Genomic DNA, 14,022 nt, shown 5'->3' on the forward strand with positions numbered 1-14,022 from the left:
TGGGACTGGCTTCTAAGTGGAAGGCAGCTCTGGCTTTTCAGGAGTCCTGCTCCATTACAGACTGAGGCAGGGCGTGCGAGCACCTTCCCCATGACCTGGCAGGGCTGACTTCAGCATCTCCTCCTGATTTGATTCCTCCCACTGTCGGGGCTTTGAATTACCAGTGACCCCAGTGACAGCGTGGCCCTGGGGCTCCTTGCCCAGCAAAACCCTGGCTTGGAGGCTGCTCCTACCCCTAAGCTGCACAGGGCTCAGGAGCCGAAGGCTGGATGCACGTAGCAGTTGTCTTTCCAGGACAATCTGGGTTTTGACCTTCTCCCTGCCACCATAATTTGGACCAAGGGACTTTGTTTTGTGGGTGGGTTTTTTTTGTTGTGGTGGTGTTGGTGTTGTTGTTGTTGTTGTTTTAACATAGATAACATATCCTATATTTAACAGCTATAGGAAAACATGTGCGGGAGACCCGGCTTAGGCAGCCCAAAGGGACCTTGCCTGAAAAGGTGCAGGAGTCTTCAGTTTTGTGAAAACTGTACTGTAGGCAAAGCTTTCAAATCTATTCCCCTGTGGCTTGGTTATTTGGTCATCAATTAATTTATTTATAGATAAGTGTGGTTTTGTTTTTTTTTTTTAAAAGAGACATTGGCTTAAATTGGCAACTGAAACGATTAGAAATCACACAAAACTGAGGAATCCCCATCTGAAACTTTCTTGACTGATGGGATAACTTCTTCCACTGAAACATCATTGTGAAAGAACCAACAGTGTGTAGTTTCTCCGTTTTTTTCCTCTGGTGGTTTCCCCTGATGGTTTTCAAAGCTCCATACTATGTGTTATTCTGTGCACGTAGCACTGTATCGATATGGCCGATGATAATGAAGACCTGCAGGCAGATGAAGAGCTCCCGGCTCCAGCTGAGGACAGCTTTGAGCAGCTGGAGAACGATAGCCCTGCTGAGCGCAGCGGGCACGTGGCGGTCACTGATGGACGCTGCATGTACGTCTGGGGAGGCTATAAGGTACGCTGCTCTCCTTGTTAAGCAAGCCTTCTGCCACCCGTGGTGCTGGTAATTACGTCCCATCAGTTTGGGAGCGACTCTGTGAAATTATCCCTCCCCCAGAAAAGAAAAGCTCCAGTTATCAAATTGGAATATGACATTTTAAGAATTTTGAAATATTGAAATAAATCCTGAGCGTTAAATGCAGATCTTGGCAAACAGATAACTTTTGTGGGATGCAGGGTGTTGTTTGCCTTTGTCAACTCACGTGTCTGTTGGAAAAGAAGGAAATACTGTCTGATTTGAAATGCGCACCGTGCAAAATGGTGCTTTTATTTACAGCATTATCAGCACAGCTATATATTGCATATTAATGATCACGGGTTGGTTATTTGTCACACTGGGGTATGCGTGTACTGCAGACAGAACCACGTCATTTTACAATTTTGACAGGAATGAAGATGAATTGTCAATGAACTCGGTAAATAAATTGGTAGCTCAAGACAAAGCTTTTGGTGTGTTGTTCCGCTGGTGTGATGCAGGGGGTGGGGGAACTAAAAAGGAGATCTTGGCTCATTTATGCCTCCTAGATATCCTGCTTGGGCTATGAAAAGGAGGTTTAACTTCTATTTACCCCAGTCTCTGGCTCTGCAGAGTCAGACCAGTCTCTGGTCCCCCGCAGAAGCTAAAATAGGCTAATAGCTGCTCTCCGAGGGCTGCTGCACAGGTGAGAGGCGCAGGAGCGCAGCAGGCACTGCTCCTGCTGTGTTCTGTTCTGTGATTAGATCTCTGAGGGGGTGTAAACATTCTCAGGAGTCTGTAATTCAGTGTGGCAAGCATCCTTGTGACGTTGCTTTTTCTTTTCTCACCTGTTCTGCAGAATGCCCAAGTTAGGGGATTTTACGACTTCTATCTGCCTAGAGATGAAATATGGATCTACAACATGGAAACTGGAAGATGGTACGGTAAATAATTAACTTAGTTGTTGTTTTGGGAGGAAAAAAAAGAGATAAATTCTTAAATTGGCATAGAAAGCATGCTGAGGGTCTGTGAACAGAGAGAATTCCCTGATCTCTATCAAACTGTTGCATAAATGTGTGAAATATTTCCCAAATATTTCTTTTTTTCTGTGAAAAGAAGAAATATGTTTTCATAGGGTAAAGTAGGAGAGGCAGCTTGGACAGGCAGCCCATACAGGAGTATGCGATCAACAGTGTGAAGTGTTTGGGGATTCCTGGTATAGGATATAGCACCTGAAAATTGTATTTGTGCCACTTTTGATTACAGTGGTACATTGGTGGGGGAACCTGTACTGAATTTTTTATTTGTTGTCCTTTTAAGAAGTTGGTTTTAAATGTTGATGCAGCCAAAGAAACTACTGTGTCATCTTAGATCACTGGGAGCCTGGAAGTTGTGAGAAACCTGCGTGCCTGATAGTGCGAGACGAGGGAATCCAGCGCTCCACAGCTCCGTAGCTACCTTGGGCCTGGCGCTGCGAAGCCAAGTCCCCTGAGCGCTTAGCAGAAAGTGCCACTTCAGCAGTGCTTCCAGTCCTCATTGTGGTTAGGGACAGCCTGGGACATGGGCTGGAAACTCATCTTTGTGGTTATAATGTTTACAAACATTAAAAATCCAGTAGCAACATAGAAACCTTCAGTTTAGACAGGTACATCCTCTTTGCCTGAGGATCTTTCTGAGGATTTTGAACGTGAAAGGCGTACCAAACTCCTGAACTGGGCAGACAGGATTCCTCCCCCACAAAACACGTATTAATTAAATTGCCTTTTCCCCACGCCCCTCTGTCATACCAGGTTAGTGTTGTAAATTGTTCAACCTGCAAAGGTGTGAAGAACTCATAACTGAATGGTCCACAGTGACCTATTGTCATTAAAAACATACTGGTAATGCTATAAAATTCCACTCTGGATAAAATAATTTTTGTTCATTTTCATCAGATAAAATATTTTAAACTGTTCTTTTAGGAAGAAGAGTAAAACAGAGGGAGATGTTCCACCTTCCATGTCTGGAAGTTGTGCCGTGTGTGTAGACAGGGTGGTGTACCTCTTTGGAGGACATCATGCACGTGGCAATACGAACAAGGTTAGTAATCTAAAGGTAAACCCCTCCTCACAAAGAAGTTTCCCCTCATTAGCTTTTGTTCACATTTTTTATAAACTAGAGGTGGCCTTTTCAGTTAATTAAAATCTGTCCAAAGCAAGAAGTGTATAATCTTAACAACTCAGGAGACATGAGTCCCTGCTCACTGCAAGGAGGTTGGACTAGATGACCTTTAAAGGTCCCTTCCAACCCAAAGATTCTATGATTCTGTTTTCTTCTGAATGACTGGACAGGTTGGATCTCATTTCAGAGCTTAAACGTTAATAACAGGGCATGCTGAGTGTGTATCGTCACTGTGTCCTCCATGGCTTCTGCAGCATAATATTTTAATCTACTGACTATTACTGCTAGTTCTTGGAAGCAGATAACCAGCTTTCTCATCCTGTCAGCGGCTTCCCCAGATGCGAACTAACTGAAACCGTGTTCTTTTTGTGCTTGCCTAAGAAGTTTTGACTAACAAAATACGGTGCTTACCACTTGGATTATTTTTCCAAGTGAAAAAATGATTTTTCCAGGTGACTAGCTGGCTGACTTTTACCAGTTCAGTGTATTAATTTTTCTGCAACAGGTCAGCTAACACGATGTTTGTAGAACAGGTCAGCCTTCAGCTCTGCATCGTTTCACATGATGATTGTACTCCGGTAGCTTTACACCGCTGAAGAAACACCGCGACCTATTATTTGTTTTGGTTGCGGTTGTTCCTGTGCAATTCACCCTGTAAAAATTGTATTGCATTGGTGCCTTTGAGTTTGCTTCTTTTGAAGGATGGGATTTTCCAGAGTTCACTGAAATAATATCAGGAGGTGATTTGTAACTGCTCTGCAGGTGTTTGAACTATTATTCTTCTCTGGAGTCTCTGATAATATTTTTTGACATTCTGAAGCGTGGCTTAAATGTAACAGTTTTGGCCTTGCTCTTAAATATAAACTGAAAGTAGCTTGGTGCAATGCTTGCAAAGAGTCTGAAGCAGATGACATTTACAATGTGTGACTTGCTTCCTTCCTGCTGCAGTGTTCTTACTTTTCAGTTAGTGTATATATGTGTATCAGCTATTTCTCTCCATGTAAAACGATGTAACACACAGAGAAGGGATGATACTGTAAAAAAAGTACTTTTTTAGACCAGATTTTTTTTTTATTGTAAGACAGTTGCTACTTTGTGCACACCTTCATTGTATCCCATGTCAGCTTTTGGATAGTAAAACTCAGTGTCTGTAGTCCTGTTACTTCTGTAAAAGGTGTTTGGGGCTTGAGTCTGCAAAAAGATAAGGATCTTTGGATCCATATTTTGTTCCATGTGTTGTCAGTGCTCTGTGCAGCTAGGATAAGAACTTTAAATTTATTTCTGTACCAATACATGCTAATTAGAAATTAATATTTTAACGTTAGTCAGATTTAAGCTTTAAGCTGTGTGGGTAAAAAAAAATCTTTTTATTTTCTACAGTTCTACATGTTAAATTCCAGATCCACGGACAAAGTGCTGCAGTGGGTCAGAGTAGAGTGTCAGGGGGTACCCCCTTCATCAAAGGACAAACTTGGCGTTTGGGTTTACAAAAACAAGTAAGGCTCCAGCAACGAAGTCAGCACAGCTATCGTTGCGCGTGTGTTTGCTTTTAATCACCTGTGGTCTTGTCACTGTTGTGTCTTTTTGTCTGAATAAGAGCTGCAGAAGGACTTTTTGCCTGCAGCACATACATGCTTCAGGAAGATGCTGGATTTCTTCCTCAGCCAGCCTTTTAAAACTGTTCCATCCTTTAACGGTTGATGAGCGAAAAACCTCACTCGCAATTTCGGTATATGTAAGCTGCAAAGTATCTGTGTGAGTCACAGTCCAAAACGTAGGCTCATTAGAGGCAAATCTTCCATGGTGCGTTCTCGGTACCTCGCTTTAAAGACACTGCGTTGTGGTTGCTTATATCAGCGTCATTACTCTTGGCAGTTGTGTCTGGAATTATTCTTCGCAGAAGCCTGTTCTAGGATTTCCCCTATCACGCAAAATGAAGTCTTTTGGTCATGCCTTGTGGGACAGCTTGCATTTCTTTGATAGTTGAAGAGCAGGAAGCCATGTCAATCTTAAAATTACGTGTGGCTTTTTCAGCGAGGCACGTGCTTAATTTGGTGTGTTTTGTGCTGGTTGCACAAAACCAGGAATGTGTTAGATGAGCTACTGTTGATGTTATCAGATTTAATGTGTTGGGAGAGTGTCCCAGAGATGCCAGAAGGCCTTTTGGCACTGCAAACTTTGGAAAAGAAGAGGAAGACAAGGAGAAAGCGTTGAGCTTCCCCCATTTAGTTAGTGTAGTGCTAGTCCCCTAAGCAGGGAGCTGTGTGGTGAGATCATTCCAGCCTTCTGGCACTGGAGGATAGACTGAGGAAAGCCCCTGTTGTAGGTAGGTGGTTTCCTGCTTCCACAAGCTTGCCGTATCCCAGCTGCTCAGGCGGTTGGGGATGGAAGTGAATTTTCTTGGGGTGGTCAGGGGCTTTTGGCTCTCTTCTTGGAGGATCTGCCCAGGGCTGGTTTCTCAGAAAGTTCCTGTCTCCCAGAGAACAGAACTCTAAAATGCTCTGGCACAGGTGACAGCTCACGTGGCCGGAATTGTCCCCTCGCAGGAGAAGCTGGAAAGGCTGATCCCCGCAGAGCAGGGCTCTCTCTGCAGGCTGCGGGCCAGGCGCCCGGCGTGGGCAGTGCTGCTGGGTGCATGATGCCGGGGGCTGAGGAGGTCTGATGTGAATGTGGCAGTCAGGGGCCTCTAGTTCTCCTTTGGTCACAACTGGCAAGGGTTACACGTTCTTACTGTCTTGTCACGTCAGGGTAGGGGTTTAAGCTGTTACCTAAAAGCTTGTGCTGCTTTGTCCATTACACGGAGAGAGAGCTCATTGTTACGATATTTGCTGTGTGATTTGCTGCAGAAACTCACGAAAGAGAGGAAATTGCCCGTGGTGCTGCTTTTCAGATTCTTGATATGGAGAAAAAGCTTGTTGTTAGAATACTTGATGTGATCAGTTTAGATGTAAACCTGTGCAAGACTGGAGGTGTAGGTGTTTAGTTAGGTGGTGTAGATTGCTTTCTGTTACTTCATAATTCAATAAGAATTTCTGTCAAAACCATGCCATTAGTTTCTAATATGTTCTAAAACCCAAACATAAAATTTAAAGGTATATCGCATTTTAAAAAACAAAAGAACAGTAAAAACAGATGAGTGACAGCTCATAGTAACAGTTCTTCGGGCTTTGAAACAAAATGCAGCAAGTACAAAGGAAAATGTCTTTCACCCCCCAGAACTAAAAACTTCCCAGGCAGCTTCATTGGTAGAGGGTCTGCTCCATGTAGCGTCCCTTGGTCTCCTGCCCTGCCTAGCACACCTCTCCACAGTGACCATGCCCCAGTTGCAGTGCTTTCCCTTTGCTTCTCACAGGAGTGTCTGTGAACATTTTGGGCTTAGGGAAAACGGGCAGAGGGCTTGGAAAGGGTGGAGGAGGGAAAATGAAGGAATAAACACCTGTAGCTGCTGTGTGGGAGCCCTGGTAGCGAAGGCGGAAGCGCAGCGACCAGGCAGCAGGCCTGGTAGCTTCACACATTTGGAACTGGTGCAAAGCTTGGAAGCCTGAGGCCTGGGAAACAGCTACAGAGGGATTTAGTGTGGGTGGTAGGGTCGATTAGGCAAGGGATGGGGCCCCACACCTGGAAAACTTGCACTGTAGACATAGTGGAAGTAATGAAGCCAAAGGAGCTTCCCTGGTTTTTGTGTCTTCTGTTTGAGCACAGCCTTTACAGAACTTTAATTTGTAGCAACAGATGAGATAGCATTTCTAATAGATCTTGATGCATGCTTTGTTTCAGGCTAATATTTTTTGGAGGCTATGGTTATTTTCCTGAAGGGAAACAACGGGGGACTTTTGAATTTGATGAAACCTCTTTTTGGGTAAGTAAGTAAACCTTGAAACAATTTCTATTTAAACTTCAGTATTTGGTTAGTGCTTATTAAAACTTGTTGCTTATTTAATATTTTTAAAGAATTCAGGTCTTCCTAGAGGATGGAATGACCATGTGCATGTTCTGGACACGGAAACTTTTACTTGGAGCCAGCCTATAACTACGGTAATTATTAGTCTTATGTCAGTTAATTAAGTTACATTAAGTAGCATCTCTTGTAGCATCCTATGAAAATAAGCATGACTCTGGTAGGCCTGGCCTCACTGCTTTAATTTGTGTCAAGTTAGAGGAGGGCACTGATAAAATGGCCTCCTTGCGTAGCTGTGCGGGGTCTGTCCCAGCAGCAGTGGCTCTGGGCCGCAGATGTTCCGACTGCCTGGCTGTGTGGCTCGGTTAACTTGCAGCGTGAAGCTGTCTTAACCTGTTGTATCTCATGGGTGGTCCTATCTCTAATCGGTAACTCCCTGGCATTATTTTAGAAGATGTGGTTAACTGCAAGCAAGAGGCATGGAAATTCACCCAAAATACGTTTTTCTAGTTTCCTGCTCCACCCTGCAGCCTTGTTTAGATGTCACCACTCTTGAACTGCCAAGTGTTTAGTTGTCGGGTGCTCTGTGATCCTGCCTTCTTCGGGATATAAACCAGTGCCTAAATGCCAGGAGTTAGAAAAGATGGAAGAGCTCTCTGAAATACCTGGTGCTAGCTAGCAGGAGGACGTGAGAAATGCCTTGCACGGTCATGAGGCTGGGAGTCCACAAATGGACCGTGTGGAGCTGATCTTGTCTCCGTGGTGCTTGCTAAGTTTGCTTTCTCCATGGGACAAATCATGGGCCGCCCGCTCTAGCTGTGGCTGGCGGGAAGCACTGCGTCTGCAGCACTGCTGGTTCCTGCCGTTCTGGCTTCCCTCCTGGGACACGCAGGCTGATCCAGCCAGGGGAGGAAGCCTGGCCAGGAGCTAAGCTTAGGACTGTGTGACCAGGGCGCTCTCCCTTCTTCCGCTTCTGGGCAAGCTGTCTTAATTCCCTGTGCCCTGCTGTCTTGCCAGCAAAGTGTGACTGTTCATTTCTCTTCTATATATGGACTCAGTGAGGTGTCATTAGCTTGTGTTTGCAATCTTACCTACAACACGCTTGGTAGAATTAGCCTTGGAAACATCTCCTCAAAATAAAAATTACCTGCTGCCTATTCAGTAGCGTTCTTGAGGCCATTTAAACTGAATTCAAACCACTTATTTACCTAGGTTCTCTCCCCTCTCTAAAAACAGGGAACTTGCTTTTTATTTTGATCTTCCTCCATCTTTTATCCTGTTGACTTGCTTGCTCTCACACTTCAGTGGCATGGAGCTCAGGGAAACGAAACGTATGGTTTCCTGTCATCCTCACTGTAATGTGACGGTTTGGTACGCCTCACCTTGGGTGCTGGATTGTGGTCACAACCAAATGAAATGCTCCATAATTGCAAATATACACCATTTGCAAGTATTCAGGAACAGGCAAATGGAGCGATATTGCCACAGAATTGGAGGAAATTAAATCTGAGATAAGTAACTCCTTATACAGATTACCAAAGAATTTCTTTGTCTTACTACATACAGACCTCAAGTATTTCAGAAGTAACTCAGGAAAAATACCATTTAATGATTTACTGTGTCATTGTCTCATTTACCATCCGAGGTCCCTTGTGACTGTCTGAACCCTCTTCTAAAAGCAAAATTTATACCTTGACACTTAAAGAGGGAGGGAAAAAATAATCCATTTTTAATGAGTTTTCTGATCTTCCATCCATCAAAAAAAATCAAGTTTCTGCACACAGAATGACTTACTGGATGTTTTTTCACTCTCTGTTCCTTGTTGGCCTTAAATCTGACTTTAGTTCAGCCTTTCTTCTCCTCGCGTGACTGACTTGTGGAGCTGTGAGACCTTGCTTTGCCTTGGGTGCGATGTCCAGGTGAGCTCTCCTGGGAGAGGAGAGGAGCCGGGCCCTGCCCCGCTGTGTCTTCTGTTGCCCCGCGCCTCCCAGGGTGCCTGGCACGGCCGTAGCCGTGCTGCTTCATGTGCGCAACGGGCGTCTTCAGCCCCGCTCCTCTTCGCTTCATCTACTGCGGGTTTCTGGTGAAATGACGTTTTCTTTCTTGTGTTAATGTATCGAATAAACTTACCTTATTTCACATTTTCTTTTCGCAGGGTAAAACTCCGTCACCACGAGCAGCTCACGCCTGCGCTACAGTTGGGAACAGAGGCTACGTGTTTGGTGGCAGATACAGAGTAAGCCCCAACCCAATTTAATGATATGTTATTGAAACCTGAACGGAGTATTTCAGCCATGGTCTGCTTTATTGTAGGAGTCCAGGATGAACGATCTTTACTATCTGAATCTGGATACGTGGGAGTGGAATGAAATGTAGGTACTAAAACTTGAGTTCTTTTGTTTGTGAAGCAGTATGAAGATGCCATTCTTACTTCTCATCGTTCTAGTGAAACTTTGTAAACTCCAGCAAGTAAACAAAGTAAACAAGTCAGTTGTCGAGTAGAACTGATCCTCCTGATCAGTTGCTAACTCTTGCTGTCAGGCTTTTTTAGGTATTGACACGACTAAAATTCTTTTACTGTGCCTAAAGAAGTTAAACTTGCTGTTGGGTCATGAGCTATGCATGGTATGAAGCTGCAGCCCTCAAATATCTGAAAAATAATCAGAGCAGAAAAGAGCAGCAGTATGTTATTGTAGTGCATATTGTAATTTACAGTGCTTTTATTGAAATACAGAATCACGCAAGGCATTTGCCCAGTTGGCCGGTCGTGGCATTCTTTAACACCAATTTCCTCAGATCACCTCTTTCTCTTTGGAGGATTCACCACAGACAAGCAGCCATTAAGTAAGTCGCTCCAAAAGGATTTTGTGTTGTCTTTGTGTTCTTAAGCTGTTGTGCACAGAAGCTTGAGTTATTGCCTAGTCACCTTAAATGCTTTCTAAATTCCTTCCATGCACTTGTGATCCAACTCTTTATGGTCAACAGCTAATTTCACAGAGTAGGAGTCACTGAGTGTGTTGAGACACTATTATTTATAGAAATTAATTGCTCTAAAAATGTATCTAATGCAAATTGCAGTTAGTAAGAGCTTTACAGTTCACCATCTTTCCCTTCTGACTTCACTACCATAAACCATTATTAAATGCCTGTTTTCAAACAGACAGCCCAAAGTTTCATAGAGTTTTTTCCTAAAAACTTGATTTATTTAAGAACAAAAATGGACTGTGTTACACCAGACTACATGTGTATTGCTGCAAATGTGAAAGAACTAACAGAATGCTGTTTGTGTTTGGGGTTTTGCTTGTTTTCAGGTGACGCTTGGATTTATTGTATCAGCAAGAATGAGTGGATACAGTTTGAGCATAACTATTCTGAAAAACCAAGGTATGGGAGACACTTCCCTGGAAACTCGCAAAAAAAGAGTGAGGAAGCTTTTCATGTCAGCTGTCAGACAGAGGACACACATTCCTCTTTGCAGCACTCCTTTTTCTTAGCAATACAATACTAGTGCTGGCTTCTGCCTCAGAAATGCAGGTGTATCGGACGTGCGCACAAAAAGCAAGACGAATACCACTGTAGGGCTGATGCTGGAGGTAGCGGATAGCTGAGTGTTTGTGAAACGGCAGGAAACATGGGGATTGAGGGTTTGATCTCCTGGCTGCAGAGGCCTCTGATCTGCGAGGGCCAGCACAAGAGCTAACTGGAACCCGGGAGTTCTTGCTCTGCCAGAAAACTGGACACAGGCAGGTGTCACTGTTTTTGAGCATCCTCGCTGGTGGCTAATTCTGTGCACACCTGGATATTTTTATCTTCCTGATGAGTAAATTAGAGATGATGACCTGCAATTTAAAAGCATCAAAACTACCGTGATGCATGTATATGGCATTGAAAACACTTGTGTCGTGAGTTACTGTGGGCCATCTTGTTTGGGGAAGTGTTCTGGTGGAGGTTAAATGAGTAAAGCAGCGATGCTTCCTGGCCTGCCCAGTCTGGCCTTGCCCTTGCTGCTGGTGGGGATGAGGAGGGGTCTGTCTTCCTGGGGCAGTGACAAGGCTGAGCTGGTGCCCCCCACTTCCCCTGCCCCCTTTGGAGCAGCAGGACAGTGGCACGGTGTTGCTGAACGTGTGTGTGAGACGAGTTGTTTCCCCAAGCCTTAGGAGAGCAATACAGAATCTGACTGATGGTTCATTCACTCTTTTCACTCAAGGGGGACATGAAGGTAAAGTTTGTGCAAGCAGATCACAACGGCCGTTCTCCAGAAGCGACAGGGCCGTGGGTTTCACACGTGCCTGCACATGCGGGGAGCGTGCAGCGAGCCCCACAGCCCTGCTTGAACCCAGACACCTTTCATGGCCCTTGGTTTGCTGACCAGTTTTCTTTCTCTTGAGCATAAACTCCTGTTCAAGTAGTCACGTCTCACGTCTACAGTGTACTGTTGGAAGGGCAAACTTGCATGTGTTAACTTCAAATACAAATCTCAAACATGCATTATTGGGTGGGGTGTTTTTTTGGTTTAATGCAGTGCTGACTTCTGTTTCTAGGTTGTGGCATACCGCTTGTGCAAGCGAAGAGGGAGAGGTGATCGTCTTCGGGGGCTGTGCCAACAACTTGCTTGCCCATTCTAAAGCCGTAAGTTTATTTCAAGCTTTCCCTTCCTGTGCAGCCCGGCCCTTCCTGCAGGAGCCGTGGTGTCTTAGCACTCCAGTGAGTGTGAAATGCTGGTGGTCAGCAGTATGATCTCGTGAGGGCTGACAAAGGTGCATAAACAAAGCTCGAAGGGGAAATGCTTTGCTGCTTTTCTGAAAACCAGGTCATTATTCATTATTTAAACAAACTATGACTTACTTTCCCTCACACGTGTGTTTCACTTAGAGCCTGTCCTTATCTCCTAACTACTTTGCCCAGTGCTTCTCACGGGGGTGTTTTCAGAGAGCTCTTCCCCCGAGTAACTTCTTCCCTGTGGTGCTTACAGAGAGGCCTGGTGAGACCAGGCAGAATGGAGAGGGGCTCTTCAGCCAGGACGAGGTGTCCCGAGGCCTGTAGAAACAGCAGTTGGCTGGAAAGGGAGACTGGGAAGAAGGGTGCCAGCACCTTCTAGTGTAAGAGCCAGTGGGCGTCAGCTGGAACGGGCGAGTGGCAAACAAGAGTGGTGCAACAGTTCTTTGTGCGCCAGCAGCTCTGCTCTGGCAGATAACGTGTTGATGTGCGTTCAAGGAGCAGGCGTAAACATTTTTAGAAAAACCACCATCAACGGCTGAGTCTGATATAGTCCCCGTGTCCAGAGTCCCTCGGTGCAGAGCCCTTAAGACTTGGAAACTGCTCGCAGGTGGTGTTCCCTTCTCTGCCCCCGAGCAGGGGCGTTGGCCAGGCTCGGAGCTGGGACGTGGGGCTCACAGGGCACCCCCTTACGCACTTGTGCCGACTGTAGCTTCTAGCCCTGCCAGACCGGGGCTCCAGCCCAGGGCTCTGCCTGAGAGCACAGGCAAAGCGAGTGAGCCTGGCCCCTTCCTGCACCCGGTCCCTAACAGCCATTTGTATGAAGTGGCACTAGAGCTGTTTTTTTGGTTCACCTGTCGTTCCCTGAGCTCCTGTAACTTCCCACGCTGTAGGATTTGGAGAGCAATGCTGCATTCAGTTTGCCTGCTTGCCTTTGTGATTTACACGAAGTCTGGTCTATGCCCCACCATCAGCCCCTCCAGCCCCCAGAGCTGTGCCGTTTGTGTGAGCCTTGGCTGGTTTGGCTCCTGCTGTAATAACGTGAATTCACATAACCGAGCTGCTTCTCTCTCTGTCTCTCCCCCTCCCCACCCACAGGCTCACAGTAATGAAATACTTGTGTTTTCTCTACAACCAAGATCTCTTGTAAGGTAAGAAAGCAAGACTTCCACATTATTTGCATCTCTATCTCAGACAATTAGTGCAGGGTTACTGCCAGACCTGTTTCTATGTTCCTAAAATACTTGAAAACATTTATTCCCCTAAAGAACAGCAGCCAATTATGAGAGGATAGAGCAAGATTCCTTTCAGCAGCCTGCATTTGGCACCGACGATGAGAACAAGCCCTCACTAATTAGCTGCAAAGAATGAGCTTACCTTGCAGCCCTTGTTCAAAACCGCGCTAACACCGGCCGTGTTTCCCTCTCCCCAAGGCTGTGCCTCGAAGCAGTCATTTGCTTTAAGGAGATGCTGGCCAGTTCCTGGAATTGCCTCCCCAAGCACTTGCTGCACAGCGTCAATCAGCGGTTTGGAAGCAACAACACCTCAGGCTCCTGAGCCCCCCGCCACCAGCCGCCATCTCTGAATGAGCTGTGCCTGGATGAGCAGTTCTAAGAAGATGTAATAATTTTACCCAGCGTGGCCAACGTTAAACTTGTATAGGTTAAATATCCGTATCGTTGTAGGTAGTTGCTTCTTGCCTTTTAAGTTGCATGTGAATGGCCTAGAGAGAACCTATTTTTGTGTAAAGAAGTTTGCAATAAATGTATTTAATGCAAGTGGAGATGTATCCTGTGCTTGAGCTAGAACTAGTTCTGGGTTTGTCCGCCTTGAAGTACATGCAAGGGCCAGCCCCCAGCGAGAAGATGGAGCGTGCACGTGTGGAAACACTTGTGGAGTCCCCAGTCAAGGACCTGAGGACTCGGTGGCTGTGCAGGCAATACTGAGGCGCACTGTAACTATTTGAGTGTCGCTTTAGTCTAGGCTGAAGATTGCTGTGGCGGGGGAGCAGTCCTGTTTTAGTCTACTGCGTTAGGAAACCGTCTGCTTAACATTTTGCCACAAATGCTTAAGGTCAGAGAAATGGGATTTGGAAATTGTACATTGTCAGGGTAGATGAACTGTCGTAAACCTTCAGATGTTAAAGCATCACTACTCTCTGCTTGTTTGTAGTTTGGTTTTTTTGGGGAACTCTTTTATGTTGTGGAACTTCAGTTGTGAACCTTAGGGAGCA

At 45.5% G+C, this 14,022-nt stretch overlaps 1 protein-coding gene across 1 annotated transcript; it reads left to right on the forward strand.

The window, feature by feature from the left end:
- Window positions 1–299: 299 nt before the first annotated feature.
- Window positions 300–13,346, forward strand: KLHDC2 (kelch domain containing 2; the record flags this gene model as incomplete). Its single annotated transcript, XM_081999935.1, has 13 exons — window positions 300–1,015; window positions 1,875–1,954; window positions 2,977–3,094; window positions 4,556–4,671; window positions 6,953–7,034; window positions 7,127–7,210; window positions 9,229–9,309; window positions 9,387–9,445; window positions 9,808–9,917; window positions 10,385–10,457; window positions 11,615–11,702; window positions 12,888–12,940; window positions 13,223–13,346. Exons 1-13 carry the CDS (start codon window positions 860–862, stop codon window positions 13,344–13,346), a joined length of 1,224 nt encoding a protein of 407 aa, XP_081856061.1. The 5' UTR covers window positions 300–859.
- Window positions 13,347–14,022: the final 676 nt, after the last annotated feature.

Source organism: Phaethon aethereus (assembly GCF_964289735.1).
Source record: "Phaethon aethereus genome assembly, chromosome: 5".
NCBI classification, from domain to species: domain Eukaryota; kingdom Metazoa; phylum Chordata; class Aves; order Phaethontiformes; family Phaethontidae; genus Phaethon; species Phaethon aethereus.